The sequence below is a fragment of the Budorcas taxicolor genome, chromosome 4, assembly GCF_023091745.1.
Source record: "Budorcas taxicolor isolate Tak-1 chromosome 4, Takin1.1, whole genome shotgun sequence".
In the NCBI taxonomy this organism is placed as follows: domain Eukaryota; kingdom Metazoa; phylum Chordata; class Mammalia; order Artiodactyla; family Bovidae; genus Budorcas; species Budorcas taxicolor.
In genome coordinates, this window is record NC_068913.1 from 105,354,033 (window position 1) to 105,378,489 (window position 24,457).

Below are 24,457 nucleotides of genomic sequence, written 5' to 3' on the forward strand. Positions count from 1 at the left end.
AGCTTGCTCAGACTCATGTCCATCGAGTCGGTGATGCCATCCAGCCATCTCATCTTCTGTCATCCCCTTCTCCTCCTGCCTTCAATCTTTCCCAGCATCAGGGTCTTTTCCAATGAATCAGCTCTTCGCATCAGGTGGCCAAAGTATCGGAATTTCAGCTTCAGCATCCGTCCTTCCAGTGAATATTTAGGACTGATTTCCTTTAGGATTAACTGGTTGGATCTCCTTGCAGTCCAAGGGACTCTCAAAATCTTCTCCAACACCACAGTTCAAAAGCATCAATTCTTCAGCGCTCAGCTTTCTTTATAGTCCAACTCTCACATCCATATATGACTACTGGAAAAACCATAGGTTTGACTAGACAGACCTTTGTCAGCAAAGTAATGTCTCTGCTTTTTAATATGCTGTCTAGGTTGGTCATAGCTTTTCTTCCAAAGAGCAAGTGTCTTTTAACTTCATGGCTTGAATTTAATTTCACTGTTGTTTTGGAAGGGAGAATCAGGACCACTGTTAAGATTTTCGCTCAGTAGAACTCATTTTCTATTGAGAGCACTCCCACAACGAATGGCCTCATGTGGGAGGGCCTGGCTGGGGGGCACATGGGTAGAGCATCCACTCAGAGAACTGATGTGCAAAGCAAGGGTGAGAGTCTCACCAGAGAGGCCCAGAGAACTGACAAACTGGGGTGGGGGCGGGGCGGGGGGGAGATGGAGAGCAGGTAATCAAAAGGAGTGGAATTTAGAGTGACGTTAAGGCCTCAGTTCCTGTGCAGAAGAGAGATTTGTCCAAGCAGAGAACCTCTGGACAGTCCTGATCTTTCAATGAAACAGGCAGGCTGTGGTGATAAGAGGCCGGTGGGGCGGGGATGGGGGCGGGTGGGTGGACTGAGAACTTCTGAGAGAATGACTAGCCAGGAGGGTTTCAAAGCCGATGGATGTAAAGTAATAATGAAATGAAGTGCAGTGGGCAGGGTCTTTGGAACTTTGTCTCCCCCTGCTGAGGCCAGAGGTGTGAGCAACTGAGGCAAAGAAAGGAGCCCCCGAGCAAAGAGCAGTTTCTTTGAGGGGTTGGGGAGTAGAAAGAGGAAAATATAAATGCTGATTTTCATAAATCGCCTTATTAGTTAGATCCTGCAGCATGAAGTGAGGTGCTGTGCCAAAGCCAAACAGCAGACACATGTGGGAAGGGGGCCAGCGCTGGTCATCCCCGTGGGCCACTCTTGCTGATGTTTTCTGGGACTTTCCTGGTGGTCCAGTGGTTAAGACTCCACGCTTCCACTGCAGGCGGATGGGTTTGATCCCTGGTCAGGAAACTAACATGGCTAAAAAAAAAAAAATCTTGCTAGGCTTTTCTCTATAAGGCTCTTCTCTTAAGTAACCCATCCCTTTATCCAGACGCTGTCTCAACAGCCTCAAAGTGACTGCAGAGACCAAGAGCGGGAGCTTTGGTCTTAATTAAGGGTCTTTCCCTCAGACCTGGCACAGGCTTGTTTTGAATTTTCAAAGCTCTAATAAATTATCTTCTCTCCAAGACCTTGTTCACAGAAATCATCATCTTTAGGAGAACCGACCTAGTAATGCAAACAAGGACGAAACCTCTCTCACACCTGGGGGCACATTTGGGGACGAGTCTGCCTGCAGCCTCTACTTCAGTCACTGCTCCTTCCTCCCCTAGCCCCACCCTCCTGGTTCCAGAGCAGTCTCTCTACCTTTTGTAACCTCATTAACATCTTCATCCCATGCAACAAAGGCAAGTTATGTACGCTACTCCTTAGGTATTATTTTTTTTAATGGAATCCACAGCAATAGTTAGGTTCCTGAAACTCTATGATGAGCCTCAGAAAACAAACAAAATGCTAAGTAAATAAGCAAACACGCATAGACACATACAATCGTATCCTGATGTCACTCCTTGGGGCGTGATGATAACTATTAAACACTCTGAGGGCCTTAGAAGCGTTCAGATGAAAGGCTTTACCTAAATTCAGTTATCCTATTACAATCCACAAGAACATTTTCATCCAAAGGGGTGGCATTTTTACGAGTATTTCACTGATGATGAAGTTATGGCAACTTCCTTGGGATTCAAGGGGATTTAAAATGGTTGCAAATGATTTTACTTGTTATCTAATTTCGGAAAGGACAAAAAGGAAAAATAAGCTATTTCTTTAATCGGAGGGCAGTGGCAGATGAGAAAAAGCTGACTCATGGCACTTTAGATGCAAGACCGTTATTCAAAGCGAGTTAAACATTCATTAGCAAGAAGGGTGCGGCAGGGGCGCGAGGGTGGGGGAGGGGGGCGGGCGCTTCCCTGGTGGGTCAGTGGTAAAGAATCCGCCTGCCAGTGCAGGAGACGCAGGCTAGATCCCTGGTCCAGGAAGATCCCACATGCTGCAGAGCAACCAAGCCCATGCACCGCAACTACTGAGCCTGTGCTCCAGAGCCCGTGCTCTGCAACGAGAGGAGCCACCGCAGTGAGAAGCCGTGCACCACAGCTAGAGAGCAGACCCCGCTGCTGCGCCCGGAGAAAATTCCACGCAGGAAGGAAGACCCAGCACAGCCACAAACAGATAATCCTAAGAAAAGAAAGACAAGTAAGGGGACTCCCTGGCGATCCAATGGTTAGGACTCAAGAGTTCTCACCGCCAGGACCCAGTTTAATCCCTGGTTGGGGAACTAAGATCCCACAAGCTATGCAACTTGGCCATGAATGAAGAACAAGGTAAGAGTAGGGACCGTGGTCAAGACGAAGGGGCAGAACTGGCTCAGGTGGGCATGTGGCACTCCACGGCCGAGGAGGGAAGACCAGAGTCTGTCGGGTGGGAGATCGTCCCGACAGACTCTGGTCTTCCCGAAGGACCAGGAAAGAGGGAAGAGATGCTCTTTAAAAAGGCAAACCTGGAGCGCGGACGGGCACTCAGCCCAGCAGCAGGAGCGAGGCGGCAGGCAGTTTTAAGACAAAGCTTCGCAGCGTCTGGCCGGCCTCTCACCTGCGGGACTGCAGCTCAGAGGACAAGAGCTTTAGCACACCATATACGTTGGAAGGAAGCCTAGGACAAGATTCAAGTCAAACGAGAAGAGGACGCGTGGCATCACAGAAACCAACACTGATGTCAGAAGACCTGGGTTCTGAGTCAGTCCTGCTGTCGGATATTAGATGTGTGTCCCCGGGCAAACCCATGAGCTTCTCAGAGCCTTAGCTCTCCCGTCTAAGGACCAGATCCATCCCCTCCTACGTCACAGAGGGTAGGACACAGCGATGGATAGGAGGGCACCTGCAAAAGTCGTGTGAAGGAAGGAAGGCAAGGAGGGAGGGAGGGAGGGAGGGAGGAAGAAAATGAGGCCAGGGAGATGAGAAGCTGAAAATAAACAAATAAAAGAGGTGCACACACATGAAGCATTGTTCTGGTGATGTTGGGAAGACCACACCCCTGAGGCTTAAGCACAGAATGCCCTTTCAAATACTAGTCTTGCCGTACACATACATTTGTATATAGTTATATGCGTGTGTGCAGTTAAAAGTACCACATAGTTTTATTATATATATACATATATAGTCACCTAGAATTATTTATAACACATATATAACAATTTAATTTGTATTATCTGTGTTCACACATATAAATTTCATACAGAATCTGATTTATTCTGGATATATGCTGAAACAAACTTGGTCACAGGAAATGATTGGGGCATTTATAGAAAAGCAAAAGGAAGATGGGGCTTCCCTGGTGGCTCAGACAGTAAAGAATCTGCCTGCAGTGCAAGAGACCAGGTTTCGATTCCTGTGTTGGGAAGATCCCCTAGAGAAGGGAACAGCTACCCACTCCAGTATTCTTGCCTAGAGAATCCCAGGGACAAAGGAGTCTGGCAGGCTACAGTCCACAGGGTCACAGAGACAGACACGACTGAGTGACTAAGCGAAAACACACACACACGGGCACACACACACACACGGGCACACACACACACGGGAACATGAACACATGGGAACACACACGGGAACTCACACACGGGAACACGAACACACACACACGGGAACACGAACACACACACGGGAACACACACACGGGAACATGAACACACACACGGGAACACACACACACACACACACACGGGAAGGTAAACCAGCTGTCTTGATTAAATAGCTGCTACAACCTTGGACATGGAGTTGACTCTTTCATATTCACAATGTAATTGAGTAAATGACAACTTAACCAGAAACAATCAGAGAATAAAATAAGGCAGTAAAACCACTCAGCCCGGGCAGACTTCATAGCCTACCTGCAATGGCTCAAGAAGTTCAAAGGAAAGAAAGAGCATTAGAAGGGGGTAAACAGGAAAAGCTCCATGGAGATTAACACATACACAGAACTATATATAAAACAGATACTCTGGATAGCACAGGGAAGTCTACCCAATATTTTTTAACAACCTATAAAGGAATAAAATCTGAAAAAGGATACACACACATATAGATATAAAACGGAGTCATTTTGCTGTACACCTGAAACTAATACAACATTGTACATCAACTATACTTCAATTTAAGTAACCTGGCCATTCACTGCAGGAAGCGGTGTCCTAGTTAAAGCAAGAGGAAGGGCAGGGTCAGGAAGACACACCCACTAGATGCCCTTTCCACTCTCATTTTCCTTCCACCTTTTCCAACATGATCAACATTTACTCAGCACCAACCATGCGAGAAACCAGGCATTGGGAGAAAACGACCAATAATCTCCTTGGAGAGTCAGATATAAAAATAGGTAAGCAGCTAAGCGCCAAGTAAGTAATCTTACGCTCACTACCAAAAAAAGGCAAGACAGTGGATGCTAGTAAGGCTGGCTGGGAAGCTGTTCTTGGACCACATGTTGCTTGGCCAAGACTTGAAGGAAAAGTAAGACTCAGAAAACAGAGAGTTAAAAAGAGGTATTATGGATACAAAGTGTGAATCAACACAAGACGTTAAGCACTACAGTGTGAGTATATCAGTAAATACTGAACTGTACACTTAAAATGGTTAAGAGCATACATTTTATGTTACATGTATTCTATCACAGTTAAGCTTTTTTTCATCTAAAAACCAAACCAAAAAACTGGTACTTCCTTACAAAAAAAAAAAAAGACATAAATACTGCCATTTGTAGCCAACTAATAGATGACTGGGCTTCCCTGGTAGCTCAGCAGTAAAGAATCTGCCTGTCAATCCAGGAGACACAGGTTTCCATCCCTGGGTTGGGAAGATCCCCTGGAGAAGGAAATGGCAACCCACTCCAGTATTCTTGCCTGGGAAATCCAATGGACAGAGGAGCCTGGCAGGCTCCAGTCCATGGGGAAGCAAAAGAGTCAGACACAACTTAGCAACTAAACAACAGTTAAGATGACCAGTCTGATTCTGTAGCAAGTTCGTGTAGAGGGACAGTGGGAGATTCAATAAAGAAATAGACAGAAGCTGGGCTGTGGGAAACCTCGGGCAAACAGGTACACCCGATTCTCTCAACCAAGGTTTCTAACTTTGTGTTCCAAGGATTGGCTTCAAGTTTTGGTCCACGAACACCCTGTAATAAGTCTTTTTTTTTCTCTTTAATAATTTTGCTTTTATTTTTGGCTGTGCTGGGTCTTCGTCACTGCGAGGGCTTTTCTCCAGTCGTGAAGCATGGGCTCCGGGGCTCACGGGCCTCTGCGGTCGCAGCTCTAGAGCACAGGCTCAATAGTTGTGGAGCACGGGCTTGTCACTCCACGGCATGCGGCACCTCCTGGATCAGGGGTCGAACTTGAGCCTCCTGCATTGGCAGGCAGATTGTTTACCACTGAGCCACCAAGGGAAGACCCCTTGTAACAAATCGTGAATGTTTGTTTATAAGTGCATTTTGATCTGGGGAGAGGGTACATGGGTTTTGAATTCTCAAAATGGCTTCTGACTTAGGAAAATTTGAAAACCATTCATGAAGGCAATTGGCAGTGTGGTCTGGGTGGGGACAGGATGGGGACTGAGGCTACATAAGTTGAGCTCACTTCCCTTGAGACTTGCTCTTAACTAAACACCAGATAGTATTATGTAAACAGGTGCCATACCTCTCTTTAGGACTTAACAGAGCTATTGTTAGGTTCTAAGAGCAGCTCTCTGGGAAAGCTGGTGACCTCTATTATAGAAACTAGCAGAGGATGAACAGAGACGAGAACCCAGTGGGAAAAAAAAAAAAACACAGGAGGTAAGGAGATTCAATACACTGAAATGCCGTAAAAGCCAAAGGAAAAAAAGTCCTGGAGAAGATGAAGGGGTTACCGGCATCAAGTTTAAGAGGAGGATTAAGAAAGGAACGAGAAAAAAAAGATCGCTAAGTTCTATGACATTCCATTGCACTGTTTCTGTAGTGATACAAAAAAAAAGGTCAGAAGTTAAGGGTAAGATATCCAAACTAGAATACTTGGGAGAGCAGAGAGGCGCTGTTAATTATGACATAATTATGTCAGAGCATCAGACGTAAACCAGGACTGTCCTGGATGAATGGAAATACAGTTAGTTCCCTAGTTGAGGAGGAAGTACAACAGCCAGGAAGGCAGCAGATACCATCTGTTAACTCAAAGGACTTGGTCTTGAAAAGGAAAATAGGACATGTCAGAAGAGCTAGTCGGGATAAGAAGGGGCTGTGTCAGCTACCTACGTGGGAGATGGGAGGACGTCGAAGGTTGAAAAGGAGAGGGAAGGAGTGGACAAGAACATCTTGTACCCTCTGCCTCGCTGAACATAACACACAAAGGGGTGGGCCCACAAGACACTTGTGAGTGTTGACCGTGGGGACCATCCTCCAGGAAGCAGCAAAGAAAGCCGGAGCGGAGAGGGGCCCTTCTCCCTTTGAAATGACAAGGAAGGAGAAAGGGCTTCCCAGGTGGTGCTAGTGGCGAAAAAAACCCTGCCTGCCAGCGCAAGTGATGGAAGAGACGTGTGTTCGATCCTTGGGTCAGGAAGATCCCCTGGAGGAGGAAATGGCAACCCACTCCAGTATTCTTGCTTGGAGAATCTCACGGATAGAGGAGCCTGGTGGGCTACAGTCTATGGAGTCACAAAAGAGTCGGACACAACTGAAGCGACTTAGTATCCACAGAAGGAGAACAGAAACCACCACGTGACCAGAAAAGGCAGGCCAGAGCATCCTGTCAGAGATCGAGGCCTCAGAGAACGCTTTTCCAAACTACCTTCATGATGGCCTTTTCCTCAAGGGAAAAACAGTAAGAACGTGAGGTCAACTCTTACGAGTTCTTTAAAGCTAACCCGCACGTAGACTGCCAGAACCAGAACAATAGGCAATCTACCCGTAGTGCAAGATATAATTCATTCAATGCCAAGGAGTTATTTTATTTATAATTTCATTGCAGGTACAGCTTGGGGGCTACAGAGAGGTCAGAGGAACACTCGTCCAGCTAAGTTTAAACTGGGGCAAGAAAACAATGGTTGGTGTCAGGATACGAAGGTGTGACCACACTGATTACATGGCAGGGGAGAGGAAATTCTCTCAGCCAAAGGTCACCAAGAGGCTAAATAACCAAAACGGGCTTCATCCACAGACGATTCTTAAACTACAGCTAGGCCACTCATCCAAACTCAGCACAGGCCTGCACAAAGAAGGGGAGGCTTTTTCAGAGGGCAGCAGACATAGGCCTGTACAATCCGGCAGTCCGGCGGGGTCAGTGGCTGGTCAGCAGGGGACACTCAGGAGCACAAACTCTCCAGGCATGAGTCACATTCTACAATGCGGAGCTCAGAGTATAAAGAAAATAACCAGACGGACAGATATTTATTATAAAAGTCAATTTATTTCCCCTTTCTGTGTTTCAAAAGTTTCCCTTTCTGTCAGTAATGAGCAGTTAACTGATTGGAAGTCTGCTTGATTAAATAACATTAACAAGTTCATAAACACACATTTGAGAGTATAAAGCAAGAGGCTGAAAATTTTCCCGTAACTCCATGTAAATTAGGCAGCCCTCAAAATTGCACATTTTTCGCCTGCTCACTTTCATAATTTAAAATATATATACAGGATGACCTTAAAATATTGATAATTAGTATAGAATTCACAGCCTTGAAGATGTATATTCTACAAACATCTAAAGAATAGATATCTAGATACCTCTCAGGCCCTAGTAATCCATTGTGATTCAACATCATGTACTTCATGCATAAAAGGCCAAATGGTCTTTCCTTTTTCTCTAATTCTAGTCTTCTGCTGAGGTAACGCAAGGAACCCGGGTATGACAGAGACCAAGCCTCTGAAAATAGGGCTAAGCCAACTGGCTTCCTAGTGGATCCTAAAAAGTTCCCAGAGAACAAGCCTGGGATTGAGTACTTCGGTTATAAATTATATCCTGGAATGTTCACAACTGAGGTACCTCATGGTCCTTGACAGGAAGCCAAAAGACTTCCAGGAGTTGAAGGTAATTCTGAACGAAGGTGGAGGAGAACAGCTGACAATCACTGGAAGATATTTCTGCTTCCGGAGCTGATCGACTTCAGAGCAGACACAAAGTAACTGAGCCACTCAGCACGTAGTGTGACTTTTCCCACTTAGAGTTTAACTAAGGGATTCTCTGTCCAAGACAGGCTTACGCTGGACCCAGCTGGAGTGCTGTACCAGGAAGTGATGCTTCAGAGATGAGCTGCTCTCTGTAAACTCATGACCGAAGCAAAATGCAACGATCCTTTCTATTCGTGGAGCGTGTCGTTGCTACAAACCGGGCATGACCGCCTCGTGGTCACTCAGCTTTCCAGACAAGGGTCCAAGTTCAATAAAGCATTTACGGTTAAAAGGATGAACCTCCACAGGCCAACAGAGTTGCTGGCAGATTCACAGGCCATTCGGTACATTCACGGAACAACAGCGATAAATAAAAATCATTAATTCCTGTAGTGTAGAAAAAACCACCCAGCCTTCAACTGGTCAGCATCTCCGGGGGCTGACACTGCTGAAAGAGGCCCGACAATCTGAGGTTATGTTGGAGTTAAGACAAACCCAAAATAGGGTGAATTAAAAGAAGTAAGAGTCCGGACGTTCTTTTGTGGGCACCAGTCACTCACTCAATACTCGAGTTTGTCGTCTTTGCATAAGAGAGCATGTTTCCCTCACTATTAATGGTGAAATAAACAGAACTGTGCAACTTGTCTGTGAAGAGAAAAAGAGCATTAAATGTGCAGTGATAATTTAATTCTGTTAGCGCTTCATCGTTTGAACATAATAAGGAATTTGGACTACATTCTTTTTGACTTCGTACAAAGATAACTCAATCTTTAATGAAACAGAAAATGATTTTGAAAATTACAGTTACTGTAACAAAATACTTAATGTAACATTACAGTCTCCTCAAAAAAAGAACCTAATGAAATAATTTGCTATAAGTAGAGCAGAGAATTGATACTGGAGCTCAGATTTCAAACAGCGTTTCTTCCTACAGATTCCGTTTTCCATGACAATTTCTGGTATGATCAGACCAGCAGGTACATCAGGAGATATCTCCCTCTGCTTAGGGCGGATATCAGAAGAGGAACACAAGAGTTATAGGGCCCAGCCTTTAGGAGCCAGAAACCAGTGAAGCTAACGGAAGCATCCTTTGTGATAGCAGAGAACATAAGCCTTAAGGCTGCTCCAGGGGATTCCAGGTGCTGAGCTGTCTCCAAGGCCCTTTGGACAAGGCTGGAGGACAATGTCTGGACTTGGGCGATGGAGGCTGCCTCCAATTAGGATACTCTCAACTGAGGGGAAGGATACTAAATACACCCTCTGGTGCATGAAGCTGTCACCAGACTCTCAAGTGGACCAGTCTCGAGCACTGTCTCAATAACGTGGTAAGAACACGTCACGTGCTTATTCAACAGAGAGCAATGTTTTAAAAGCACAAGGCCTTATTTTGTATTGGCTGTTTCCCAGAAAATACAGAGTTCCAGCGAAGAATATCTAAGGTGCAACAGATATTTTCTCAAGAGACTCAAGGTTCATTTTAGAACTTGCACGCCACAGTGTTAATTATAGTAATGCTTCTTTTTTAACCCTACGTGGTTTGGCATACACATTTCCTTCAGAATTCCCAAATTATATTTAGTGACAGAGAGTACCCTGGAAGAGTACCCTGATTAACAGTTGCGGATGTAAGTCTCTCATCATTTTTTCTGGAATCATGAATGACAATACTCACTAGACTCAGGTCAAGGGCAAACGTAACAGCCCTTTCCTTCCTTGAAAAATGAATGTGTCTTTTAGAATAGTAAGATGCTATTTTTCACAAAAGAATCTTTAAAAGCAGTCAGCAGTGTTGCTGGCTTAAGAAGCGATTTAACCTAACTGCAAGAAGAAATGAACTACCGACACATCCGACAACACGGATGAACTGCAAAATGATTATGCTGACTGGAGGAAGCTGACAAAACATGGAGTGTATGATTCCATGTGTATGAAGCGCAAGAAGATGCAGAGTCTACAGCAACAGAAGAGCAGACCAGCAGTTGCCTGGTGGAGAGAGGTGGCATGGCGAAGAGAAGTGGGACACAGGCATGACACAGGGGCCGTGAGGAAACTTTTGGGAGTGACGGACACTTCCTGCCCTGATCTGGATAATGTTTTCACAGGTGTGCATGGACATATGTTAAACCTTCCGGAATTTTATATCTCAAATGCATGCCATTTGTTTTAAGCCAATTATTCAACAACAAAAAAGACTACTTTGAATGTTAAAACAAACAAACAAACTAAAAAAACACAGTGACTTAAGTAAATGTTTTGAACTCATTTAATTTAAAAACTACTAGCTAAAGACTGCCCTGTTGGACTAGTGGTTAAGAATTCACCAGCCAGTAGAGGGGACACAGGTTCAATCCCTGATCTGGGATCCTACATGATGCGGAGAAAAAGGCTGGGCACCAGAACTACTGAGCTTGTGCTCTGCAACAAAGGAAGCCACCACAATGAGATGCCCACGCACCACAACAAAGAGGAGCTCCTGCTCACCTCAACTAAAGAAAGCCCACGCAGCAGAAGACCCAGCACAGCCAAAGATAAATAATAAAATAAATACATAAATCTTAAGGGAAAAAAACTACTAGGTTATAAAAAAAAAAAAAGAAGAGGAGGCACATACTTACCATAAGAATGAAAAAGTAGAAAACCCACATCCATCCCAGGTTGTCCTGGATCAAAGACACCAAATACTAAAAGGGAAAAAAAGAAATCACAATATAATCTTTTATAAATTAATAAAATGAAGTGGCTAAAAAGTAGATGAAACATGGCTCTTCTAGAAAATGAGAAAGGAGTCAGGGTGTGTATAACGTTTCGCAGTTTGTAGCGCTCCTGCACATGCGTGCTCCTAGTTAAGCTTTACTGACAGCCTTCGTTTGGTAAGCTGGCAGAATCCAAATAAAAAATGGAATGGAAAGCCTAAGTCCAAGAGGTCTATATCTTTTTCACTTTGCTATTAAGAGAGAATGATGAACAACCTCAAGCCACTTCTGTTTAATCATCGCTTCTTCCAGTGAAAGGTACTGTAACTGATGCTTTTAAAAATACTTCATCTTTTAAGTATACCACTCATTTTTCATACACTATTTGCTCACAGGATTACTGCATGACTTTGACACTCTATAGCATATTCTTTTATTTTCAATTACTAAAAAGTACCCAGTAGCTTTTAACCCATTTTCTTTTTTAAAATTATGGTAAAATACATATAACATACAACTTGCCATTTTAGCAAACTTTCATTGTACATACAACTCAGCAGCACCAAATACATTCATGTCTTTGCACAATCATCACCATTACCTATTTTCAAACTTTTTCATCACCCCAAACAGAATCTCTGCACCTATGAACTCTCTGCAAGAACTCTCCATGGCCTGCCTCCTCAGCCCCTGACAAACTCTAATCTGCTTTCTATTCCTATGAATTTGCCCATTCTAGATATTTTATGTTAAGTAGAATCACCCAATATCTGTCCTTTTGTGTGCAGCTGATTTCACTCAACACAGTGTTGTTAAGGTTCATTCATGTAGCACACATCAGAACTCCACTCCTTTTATGGCTGAATAATATTCCACTGCATAGATATACCACATTCTGTTTATCTATTCATCTATCCATGGACATTTTAGTTGTTTCCACCTTGTGGCTATTATGAATAATGCTGCAATGAATAATGGCAAACAATTAACTGAAACTGTCTTTAAGTCTTCGGCGTACAGCTTACCTGGAGTGGAACTGCTGGGTCATATGTTAATGTTTGCCTTTTTGAGGAACCATCATAGCATTTTCTACAACAGCTGTGTGGTTTTACATTCCTGCCAGCACTGTATGGAATTTCTCCACATCCTCACCAGTACTTACTACTTTGTTCTACTTTGCTTTAATTACAGACATCCTAATTCGGTGTGAAGTGGTATTTCATGTTTCTCCTTTGCATTTCCCTAAGAGACTAAGGATGCTAAGAATCTTTTCAGGGGTTCATTGACCATTGGTACACATCTGTCATAAGGAGCTGTCCCTATGTTTTCTTCTAAGGGTTTTATTAATTCTTATTAAGAGGTTTATTAGCTCTTAAAGTTAGGTATGTGATTCATTTGGAGTTAATTCTTGTACATAATGTAAGGTAAGGGTCCAAATTCATTATTCTGCAATGTGTACATCCAGCTTTCCCAGCACCTTTCGGTGAAGAAACCACTCTTTCCCCAATCAATGGTCTTGGTACTCTTCTCAAAACTCAGCTGACCACCAACATGATCATTTAACCCATGTTCTTTGATCACATTATTAGTAAAATTTTTAAGTGGGAGAAATTAAAGGAGATTTAATTTAGCATGAGTGATTCAGCATGGATGGCCTCATGGAAAACAAAAAAGCTGAGGTGTAATCACCCCTCAGAGGAAGCACAGTGGCCCTCCAAACTCTCTGAATGCTACTTTATCTTTTAAATAGCTTTACTGACATACAATTTACATAATACTAAGCTCATATCACTCAATGGATTTTAGTATACTTACAGAGTTGTGCAACCATCACCATAATCTAATTTGAGACCATCTTCATCACCCCAAGAGAAACCCATTAGGAATTACTCTCCAGACCCACCCAACCCAAAGCAACCACTAATCTAATTTCTTTCTCTATAGATTTGCCTATTCCGGGTATCTCATATGAATGAAATCACATAAATAGGTGGTCTTTGGTGACTAGCTCCTTTTACTTAGCATAATAGAGTTGAAGTTCATCCATACTGTAGCATCTATCAAACCTTCATTTCTCTTGAACTGCCAAATAATACTCCATTAGATGGCTGGATGGCATCACCGACTCAATGCACATGAGTTTGGGTGAACTCCAGGAGTTGGTGATGGACAGGGAAGCCTGGCATGCTGCGAGTCATGGGGTCACAAAGAGTCGGACACGACTGAGCGACTGAACTGAACTGATATGAATATATCATATTTTACTTATCCATTCATCAGTTGATGGACGCAAGGATGTTTCTACTTCTTAGCTATTATAAATAATCATTTGCTGTGAAACACATTTCTGTAAAAATGTTTATGTGGACATTTGTTCTCATCTCTCTTGGGAAAACACTGCAGTTTAACCTACTGAACCCCTGTTGTGTGTCAAAAACATATTAAGCATTGGGAACGCAAAGAGGAAGGACACAGCACGGTTCTATCCTCAAGGAAGGCAGAGTCTGATACAGGGGATCAATCAGCCAGTCAGTGTGAAACACTGCGGCAACTGTTCTACCACAGGCGTGCACCAACTGCTGTGGAAACCAGCAGGAGAAAGCAGTATTTTTCTTGGGAAGTCAAGGAAAGGCTGGGAAAACAAAGCTATTCAACGTGAATCAGGTGAGTGCTAGGGACCAAGTTTACAGAATTTTTGTTTTCATTTTGGCCATACTGTGCGGCATGTGGGATCTTAGTTCTCTGACCAGGTACTGAACCTGTGCCCCCTGCAGTGGAAGTGAGGAGTCTTAACCACTGGACCACCCGGGGGAGTGTGAAGTTTTTAACATTAAGTCATGAAGTTTGGGGTTTGATACCTCAAACAGTAAGAAATCATTTAAAACTCAACACACCAGGGGAATAAGTAAAGCAAACAATGATTTACTCCTGATTCTGCTTCTAAAACCGTGAAAGTCAGTCTAACGCTGACCCCGAGTTCCTAGTTAGGGATCTTAAGACTAGCAGGCATTCTAATTAAAAAGAAACTCCTTGAAATGTTCATTACAATCCATCCATCTGATTAATGAAGAAAACATCAGCTAAGAAGGAAAATCTAAAATACAGTCATTTCAGAAAAGGATGCCCAATACCCTTCATACAAAGACATCTGAACGGGTGGCCAGTAGCATTTTTTAGCTCCTACTCCAGAGCACACAGCAAGAAAACAAAGTCCTCCTACCTTTGCTAAGTTTTCTTTCTTCCCTTTAGTTCCATAATCAAATAAGCTAACACCCTGATCCTATAAATCATTCTTTCTACAACCATTCAACAAGTACCTGAGCATCTCATGTGTGCCAGGCACCCTTCCTAGGACTGGGGTGACAGAGAAACCCAAAACACTGCCCTCGTGAAGCTCATCTTAGTGAGAGAGACAGACAATAACAAATAAACACGCACTACATGACCAGGGAGAGGTGTGCGTTCTGTTGGTGTATCTCCTGCAATGGGTTTCCCAGCCGGCTCAGTGGTAAAGAATCCACCTGCCAGTGCAACAGACGCGGGTTCAATCCCTGAGTTGGGAAGATCCCCTGGAGAAGGAAATGGCAACCTGCTCCAGTATTTTTGCCTGGGAAATTCTATAGATAGAGGAGCCTGGTGGGCTACAATCCACGGGGGTCACAAAAAGCCAGACACAACTAAACAACAACAATCTCCAGCAACATCTGCTCTTGTATTAACCACTCACGATCAGATACCAGTGGTCCAACCCCATTAAGCAAGCAAAGCATCAATCTTCAAGGCCATCTAATGACCTCAGTGTCAAAACTACAAGCCTTTTTCCTTCCATTCTCTTTCCCCTGACCTCTCTTCATTTATGATCTAAGTAACACCCCCCCACCCCTCAAATTCTGGCTTCCTGTTTCTGTGACCACTGGGCATCCTCTGAGGTTTTGCCCATATTTTCTTTCCCCATTAAACATCACACCACTGCCATAGTTTCAGATATTTTATCCATGCAGTTGATTCTCAAATCTACATTTTACAAAATTAGCACTCAATGACTGAGAGTGGTATACCCCAGCAGACACAAATACTCATGACTGTCCCAGAGAAACAATGCCTTTCTGAAGCTGAACGAAAGCAAGAAAGATCAATTAGAATGCTTCTGACAAGGACTTCCCTGGCGGTCCAGTGGTTAAGACGCTTCCAACGTAGGGGGTGCAGGTTTGACGCCCAGTTGGGGAACTAAGATCCCACACGCTGTGCAGCACAGCCAAAAAAAAAGAGACAACAGTTCTGACTACCTACAGTAGGCCACTCTTAACCTAGAAGATCTCAAACTTTATCGAGTACACAGGACTCACCAGGATGGCTTGTTGAAATACAGATCCCCAGGCCCTCATTCAGCGAGTCCACAGTAAGCTAACTGTTCTGTACTTTAATGAGTTCCCAGATTGATTCTGACATAAGACATTTATGAACTGTCTTTTGAAACACAGTTGTAGGAAGCAGAGGAAGCATCTCAGGGAAGCCGCAGGGTCTATGGCAATTTCTGGCGGGGATGTGTGGGAAGAATGTGTGTATGTCTGTGTTTGGAGGGTGGGAGAGCTGGGGCCTGTGTGTCAAGTGCGGGGTAATGAGAAGCATGGGTCTCCTGGCCTCCCTGAAGTGCCAAGTTCAGGCTGGAAGAGGAGGCGGTGGGCAGCAGGGACTGAAGGATCTGTCTTACTAAGTGTTCACTTCTTTCTAGACAGGAAGAATCTGAAGGTAAAAGTGGAGGGGACGAACTGATAAATGTCGAGGGGCCTTCCATGTTAGGTCACTAAGAACCCAAGGCTTTTAGTACAGTGTACTACAGCACGAGAGCGCCACCTACCGTGGCCCTGCAGGCGGGGGTAGGCCCTCCCACTGCTAAACACTCCCTGTCCAGCCCTCCCTGCCCTCTCACCTGGCCCACCGCAGCTCCAATGCTCCCGGTTCCATCAACGATCCCAGTGACGGTCGCCAAAGCCTCATTGCTCCCTTGGATCAGCTCCTGACGACCCAGGTCCGCAGAAATAGCAGAGCTAATCATATTAGAAGGTCCACCAATAAAGAATCCTAAAGTCAGAAACAGAACAGGTTCTTAAGTATTAAGTATTAAGACACTACTCGTAACAACGCGTTAGGAATCTATTGAGAATTACATAAACTCTAATCCCAATACTCTAACTGGTATGTTGGAGAGAAACAGAAAGAAGGGGGCAAAATTACCTGTAAAAATGGAAACTCCCCCAGATGTAACATCTTAGTTAGCATCCACTTTCCTCTAGAAAACAGAGTGAACACAGACCTCTCTAATCCGGTGAAGTGTGCATTCACTGACAACTGTCTGCATTGGTTTATCAAATTCTATTATGGCAGAGATGAGTCAGAGTATCTGAATACCCAAATTCAACCAAACAGTGAGAAAGAGAGAGAGAGGAGAAAAAGCGATTTAAACAGTGCAAGGGGTTCCATCTGCCACTGTTCTTGGTGAGGCTGTCACAGGAATGAGCACGGTCAGGGCCGAGAGTCTCAGAGCAGCAGCAGCTTCAACTATCCCATGAGCTCCAATTTAATAGGAGTTTTTCTGTAACATGGTCTCTAACGGCGCTCAACTGATTCATCTGGGGTTCAAGGGAAGAAATACTGACCAATTCCAACATAGGAGGAAAAACCAGCTATACTGGACTTTTTGAAAGTTGGTGAACTGGTTTCCAGCGGGGCATTCTTCCTACACCACTTCCGGGAGTGATATGAGCGGGTGTGGGCCGCAATCAAAAATCGGAGGAAATCTCTGAGGGACAGCTTCCGCCACATCAGGACTGAGGCGGTCACATAAGAGCAGAGAAGCAGGATCTGGGGGACGCATCTTTCCTTTACCACCTGAGTTTTCTATAATTAAGGCTTCAGAATAGCTCAGCTTGAAGGAGCAGTTTCCTTTTTCCCTTTTTATTTACAGAGGAACAAGACAGTGAAGTGGAGCCTGTGCAGTACCTGTGACAGCCATCAGAAGCGCATTGATGGACTTGTCGTTTGGAGAACCTGCAAGGAAAGACAGGCACGGGGTGATGATGTGAGGAGCGCAGTACGTGTGTCTCCACCCAACAGTACACACAGGCCTGGATTCCCATGACCTCACAGATCTCCCTGAGATAGCAAGCGGATACAGCTCCATCACCACCTCTCCCGACTTTTATTTGTAATGTCTGCCTCTGGCTGGTGCTCAAGCTACTGTGACTTCTAAAAGCTACAGGAAAACTCCTATCTCAGCAGCATCTTAAGGGACAGATACCAAACCTACTAATTACCATCTTTCCTCTTTTGAAATCTTGTCCCTTTTATTGTTTTATTGGCTCTAATGCTGCACCGCTGGAGCCTACCCTTGGACAAAGCATATACACTCCCAAGCAAGCTTTTAAACAAACCGACAAAGCACAAGAGATGCCAGTTTCCTCCCCAATGCAAATAAAACTACGTAATGATACTTTTACCACTGTTCACAGAACAATACAAAGATCCCATTTATGCCCTGGCGGCTGGTCTCAACCACCTCCCCAGGGCTGATCACTGACTCGAGGCAAGTAAATGCCTTAGTCCTAAGAGATGAGGCAAACAGTTTAACTGCAAGGAAATACTCACGACTGTATCCAACCAGGGACCCGATGGCCAGAAGCAGACTGAGAGCTAACACTGGCGCTCTCTTCTGTAACATGTCGGAGATGAAGCCTTGCAGCGTTCCACCTTCCAGCACAAAGAGGTGCAGCCCAGTCAGCATCTCGAAATTAGCTTAGTTACCTGACTCTTGCTTACCACGTACCCTCCACCCGCCGGCAAGATCCTAACACTGGTCTATCCAACAAGACAGCCGACTCTCCTAAAAAAAATCTCCTCCATAATTTGCTTTTAGAAAGATCACCTGTCAACTCACATGATGGCAAATGGGGACAGACACCACCAGACACCAAAATCAGGAAAAATCATCAGACCCACCCTCACTGTTCCTTGCTGTTTTCCCTTCTCCAATCAGCTGTGAAGTCTTTTCTTGCCTTTTTTTCCCCCCTGCTTTTTATTTGAAAGATAATTAATGAGACTCTGTGCGTCACAGGTTATGAGTGGTGAACATAAATATTCACTAAAATTAAATGCAGCAATTATGGTTTGGCAAAAACTAATAGGTCAATATGTTTAAAATAAGTTAACGTGGAGGACTTCCCTGGAGGCCCAGTGGCTAAGACTCTGCAATCCCAATGCAGGTGGCCCAAATTCAATCCCTGGTCAGGGAACCAGATCCCCACATGCCGCAACTGAAGAGTCTGCATGTGGCAGCTAAAGAGCTGGAATACCACAATGAAGACTGAAGATCTCGAGGGCTACAACTAAGATCCAGCGCAGCCAAATAAATAAAAAGTTAAAAAAAAGAAGAAGAAGAAGAAGAGGTGATGTGGATCCTTGAAGCAACACAGTCACATTCAGATACAGTCCTGTTTGGAATCTCGGGGCATTGGGACATCTGGTACACCTTCATCAGAATCTGTTCAGGACACAGAAGTATGTCCAAGTCTAAAGGCAGCATCCTCACCTTTGGCTCTAAGAATGAGGGCGCACAAGTTCAGATACAATAACAGCATATCACCTAAGGATACACTGTGTTTTCATGTGCTCAGGGCAGTTTAGTCTGTCCACAGATCTAAATGTAAAGACAGGCTACCAAGGTTCTGCCACAGTCATGTAGGTGGTGCCCACTACCGTGCGTTCTGTATATCCATCTGGTTTTGAAGATTCCTACTTCCCTGTTTGGGCTTCCCTGGTGGCTCAGTGGTATAGAACCTGCCTGCCAATGCAGGACACGTGGGTGCAATCCCTGATCCAGAAAGAACTCCTGGAGAAGGAAATGGCAACCCACTCCAGTATCCTTGCCTGGAGAATCCTAAAGACAGAGGAGCCTGGCGGGCTACAGTCCACGGGGTCACAGAGAGTCAGACACAACTGAGTGACGAAACAACAAGTGCCTTGCCTACACTTCCAGCTATAGCAAAAAGTCACTATTAAAATCTGCTGTGGGGCTTCCCTCATGACTCAGTGGTGAAGAATCCGCCTGCCAATTCAGGAGACACAGGTTCGATCCCTGATCTGAGAGGACCCCTCATGCCACGGAACAACTAAGTCCATGTGCCACAACTACCGAGTCTGTGCTCTACAGCCCGGAGGCTGCCACTGCTGAAGCCCACTGCCCTGGGGCCTGTGCTCCGCAACAAGAGAAGCCACAGCAAGAAGTCTGTGTACCTCAACTAGAAAGCAGCCCCTGTTCTCTGCAACCAGAGGGAAGAAAAAAAACCCAGGCAGCAATGAAGACCCAGCACAGCCAAAAATGATAAATAAATAAAATCAACTTTAAAAGAATGGGACGCACAAGTTCAAACACAGTAACAGCCTAAGGGCACACTGTGCTTTCATATGCGCAGGGCAGTTCAGTCTGTCCACATGTCTAAATGTAAACATTACAGAAAGGCTACCAAGGTTCTGTCACAGCCACGTAGGTGGTACCCAGTAACATGCATGCTGTATATCTGTCTGATTTTAAAGTTTCCCACTTCCTTGTTGATGCTTCCAGCTATAGCAAAAAGTCACTATTAAAGTCTGCTGTGTACAAGGAAGCAAATGCAAAACAAAATAACCCCTGCTATTATTCCTACCTTTATGATCTGACAGTCAGTACACCAAGCTAGTATGTTTCCCTTCTTCGGCTGTGGGTGATAGGTAAACGAACATAACTCGGATCTCTAACATACAATTAGCTTTAGAGCTAAGCGATCCCTGGGAGTATACAAAAGGCTCTTAAAGTATACTTAAAGAGATCAGAGAGAGCAACATCCCAGTGCGTCCCAGGACAAAAGAACTGATCCCGCAACAAAGGACTGAGAAAAAAGAGCTCTATATATTACAGGGCTGCCACAGGCTGGGTCCTCTTTTCTGTGGACTTTTTTTCCTTAAAGAGTCTGGCTATTTACCAGTAGGACAGTTTAGGAAAAGGGGCTGTGGAATAAGTGATAAAACTTGAAATGATGCCAGATTTCATAACCCAATAAAATCTGACTAGTGACTCACTCTTGCTAGAAGAAAAGATGCTTCACTGGCCGTACCTATAATTCCTCCGACGTCGTACCAGATGGACAGCTGGTCAGCTTCGGCCTCCTTCCATCCAAAGTTGTTACTCAGATAAAAGGGCAACCAGAAGAAGAAGGAGTAATTCACTAACTTCAAGCACGCGTAGGCCAGTGAATACTACAAGGAAAACACCCAGCTGTCAGTAAGGAGCGAACAGCACAGTGTAACCACCGCTCTAATACAATTAAACAGCAAAACAAGACAGAAGAGCTGGGGCCGCATAGTACCTGATTTTAAAATTAAATGTTCCTATGAATTCCCATTGCCTGACTTGTCCTAGTCTTCCTCCTCTCTCCCCCCAACTTAGCGTCTAGAAAGGTAGTATAATAAGCCTTGGGATTAAAAACACAGAGGACTTCTCCCTAACTGTCCCCACTTTCTTCTCCTTTTAGCTTTCTGGTAGAAGCAACCTGGTATTTTGAACCATAAGGCAGGGCATGGACTCACATTTCTTTATTTAGATAAAGATAAAAGGTATTCATGCCACCGAGGAGCACTAACCATAAGCAAACGAATCCAGTGAACATCACAGCTTTTATTGCAGGCAGTCAACCCTTTCAGGCTCTACTTCCTTCGAAGTTAATATGATGACTAATGCAAAGCAAAGTGACTGGATTCTAGTTCCAAAGGTCTAAGAAAAGCATCAGCATGAAAACTACTTTCATAGGGTAGTTTCTGAAAGCTGAGTCAAAAATGAAAGCAGAGGATCATCACGGGCCTTGTGGCTCTAGGCTGAGGAGCAAGAGCTCCCATAACATGGCAGTGGGGCTGAGAAACCTATATTCAACACATTATTACCAGGAAATCCTGACATTCAGCATCAAAGGAAGAGGGGGAGGAGCAGAGAGACTCACTTCAAAGGGTGTCTGGCTAGTATATTCTCTTCCCTGGAGCTGCCACTTATTCCCTAGGTATCACTTGTTTTAAAGGGGCTTTCCAGGCAGGACCGCCGCCCCCTAGAGAGCCAAATCTCAACCACGAGTGCATTTTGTCCAGACAGCCGGCCACAAAGACAAAGGGATTAAGTTCACTAGATTCCCTTTATACCCTGCCCATGGCGGGGAACAATAGCTTGTGAAATACAAAAGGATAGCAAGGGAACGCCACGTTTAGTCACAACAAATCTAAGTCCTGTCTCAGAAATTAAACTCTTACCAGCAGAATATTTTAATAACTACTGCAAAAAAAATAACTAATCATTAGCATAAGAACAGGCCCCCAGGGAACATGCATTTCCCTGTATCTTTTGGTTGAACAACTGTGGGAACTCGCACTTCGATCTGAACTCACGCTTAAACTTTATCTGTTGCCAAGTGTCAGTTCTCTTAGCCTGGGGTAGGGAGAAGGGGGTGGGTAAGTACGAAATAGGACAACCAGCAGACTCTGAATCTACTCGAAAGGTTGTATTCATAAAGCATCATTAAACCATAAAATTAAAAAGGTGTTTATTCATAATAACTCGACATTGCAGACTTCAGAGAGGATGGACTGGTAGGCCTTCTATCCACAGGAAGGGGAACTGAGACACAAGGAAGAGCTGAGTAAAGCCACAGACCTCACAGAAACTTAGTGGATAACCTGGCAACATAGCCTAGGCCTCTTAACTCCACTCCCGTGCTAGAGGCCTAAAACACCAAGACAGAAAAACTGTGGCAGAACGGACTCAGTTTAGATGTTAGGAAAAAAGCCTGACTGTGGAGGTTATGCCAACACTGGAATGCACTACCCAAGGACACTGTGGAGCACCCTGCTCTGGCCTTTTATAGAAGGGCAAACTATTTTTTTCCCTAGAATGGCAAGGACATTGGCAAAGAAGACAGACTTAACGAACCACTCAAGCCCCTCTTGATCTACTTATAATTCTGTAAGACTTTAACAGGCCAAAAGGCATATATTCAAAAATACCCATTTTTGCCTTCTTACTCAAACTCTAGTATCAGGGTCAGCAAATTGGGGCTCACGGGCCACTTCCGGTCAGGTCCGCTGGTTCCATGCTGTCTGCAGGGTCCTCTGCTCTACTGAGCTGAGTGGCTGTGGCAGAGACCGTACAGTGGCCCCAGAGCTGAAAACATTTACCTTTGGCTCTGCACAGAAAAGGCACCACCCCCCGCACTGGGTATCAGATACAAGCTCAAGTGGTATCAATAAACAAGCTGAGGGCCACTGTTCCTCTGGACATATATTCCTGAAATAAAGTCTCAAAGAGAAGCTAACTGCTTCAAGGTGCCTTATCCCCGGCAGTGCTACTATCCAGGCTATGGTATCTCCCAGGCTTCGGTGGGGAGGTTTGAACAGTCCTTACCGCTATAACTCCAGGAAGGCAACAAGCCTGGTAGAAGCTTATTGCCTTGACTTGGCTCACAGTATTGCCTTCTTGGATTGAATAATTAGGCTCAGCTTCATCTTCGTTTTCAGCACCATTGATTAACGGCCTGTGTGAGTCTTCTTCAAAATTTTCTTCTGTCTCGATACCTGGGATACCTACAACAACAGCAATAGCCACAATGAGAGGGTGCCTTCAGGTGCCCAACACTGTGCTAAGGGCTTTACACGTACCATTACTTACGAGGTCCATGCTATTTTTATTTGCATTTTACAGGAAAAAGTAACTAAGGTTCAGAGTCCAAGGTCAATCAAGGTCACACAGCTAATGAGCAACAAACCCAGGACTCAAATTCTCCTTTATCTGGCTTCAAAGCAATGTTTTTTCAACCACATCATGCTCTCTCTCTTTCATACAGAAAAACTCGTTAATTACGTACTATTAAACTGACGTGTCTCTTCAGTAAGACTCAAAAGATAGAAGAATCATACATCTATCTGCTTCTGTGGTTTCACTTGTATGTTCTGCCTGTACGATCTGTATTTAACCACAGGTAAGTATTTCACTGAATTATTCTTCTGAAGAAAAAAAGATCTGTCTCAAGAAGCAATTCAAAATCCATCCATGCTAATTTCAAGCCAACGTCTCCATTATAAAACCTCATTTGCAAATGATGAATTTTCCTGAAACTATAAAAAGGTGAGCCTCACTCCCTCAAACATTTGCAGCTGTGCCAGGCGAGGCTGTGGCGTCGACAGGACACAAAACAGCAAGACTGCTCTTTTAATTCACTGAAAGCAGCTCACAGTTCTCCTAGGGAGAAAGAGCTAGGCTGTTCCAGCCTCGGGTTTCTCTCTGCCAGTGTTAGCAAGACAATCTGAGTAGAAAAGCAGCCTCTCTCACCAATTTCTTCCGGTGACACCAGGAGTCCAAAGAAGATGACGATCCCACCAGCAAACTGCACGGCCGCCGTCACCAGGAAGGCATACTGGGGGGGGCGGGAAGGGGAGAGGTGCTCCTGACACATCTGGGATGCTCGTTAACCACACCAGTGAGAGACACACGTGGGAGGATGGGGCGCCTGGGAAGGAAATGCGTGCCGGGCGCCCGGCCTCTGCCAGGCACTGAGCTAAGTGTTTTACTTGTTTTCTCACAAGTTTTTCCCAGGGACTCTGTGGAGCTCAGAGGATAATTAAGGTCTCCTGGACACCGAGTGGTACTATTACAACTGGGAAGCCAGAATTGGCTCCAAGAATGGCGCTCTTGCCACCACTCAGCCTCACAAAACAGACAGTATCTGCCCTCGGTTTCCCGTTGAGGGGGGTTACACACTACACACAACATTAATTAATAGGAACTTCCCTGGTGGTCCAGCAGTTAAGAATCTGCCTTGCAATGCAGAGGATGTGGGCTCGATCCCTGGCTGGGTAACTAACATCCCACGTGCCGTGGAGCAACTGAGCCGGTGCAACTGCTGAAGTGCGCACGACACGACAAAGACTCTGAGTGCTGCATCGAAGAACCCACACGGCCAAAACATGAAATACAGATAAATTTTAAAAAGAGACACCACACGTTAATACAGGCAGCATGGAAGTGGATAAATGAGAAGGCTGAGTCCCCATGGGAAACATACAGAGGAACTGAATCTGGAAGAAAAAAGCCAAGGAGGTTGAAGGAGGGAGACAGCGCTTTAGGAAGAGCTGAAAATCCTGGCAAGTGACCACCCTTCCCAGCACAACTGAAGCCACGGCACCA

At 44.7% G+C, this 24,457-nt stretch overlaps 1 protein-coding gene across 13 annotated transcripts in view; it reads right to left on the minus strand.

The window, feature by feature from the left end:
* Positions 1-24,457, minus strand: part of SLC37A3 (solute carrier family 37 member 3) — a 172,130-nt gene that overhangs the window by 115,783 nt on the left and 31,890 nt on the right. For 9 of the 13 annotated variants that reach the window (XR_008199257.1, XM_052638516.1, XM_052638519.1 and 6 more), the window contains exons 8-14: positions 23,603-23,687; positions 22,679-22,857; positions 20,352-20,493; positions 17,851-17,952; positions 17,206-17,253; positions 16,136-16,287; positions 11,128-11,193 (exon numbers count right to left, since the gene is read on the minus strand). Coding sequence is in view for 12 of the 13 variants with exons in the window: in XM_052638516.1 (XP_052494476.1) it covers positions 11,128-11,193; positions 16,136-16,287; positions 17,206-17,253; positions 17,851-17,952; positions 20,352-20,493; positions 22,679-22,857; positions 23,603-23,687 (774 nt within the window). In the remaining variant the exon portion in view is untranslated. Of the gene's footprint in view, positions 1-7,828; positions 9,158-10,912; positions 10,999-11,127; positions 11,194-16,135; positions 16,288-17,205; positions 17,254-17,850; positions 17,953-20,351; positions 20,494-22,678; positions 22,858-23,602; positions 23,688-24,457 lie in introns of those variants that run through there. The other 4 variants (XM_052638521.1, XM_052638525.1, XM_052638522.1 and 1 more) reach the window with 4 other exon arrangements.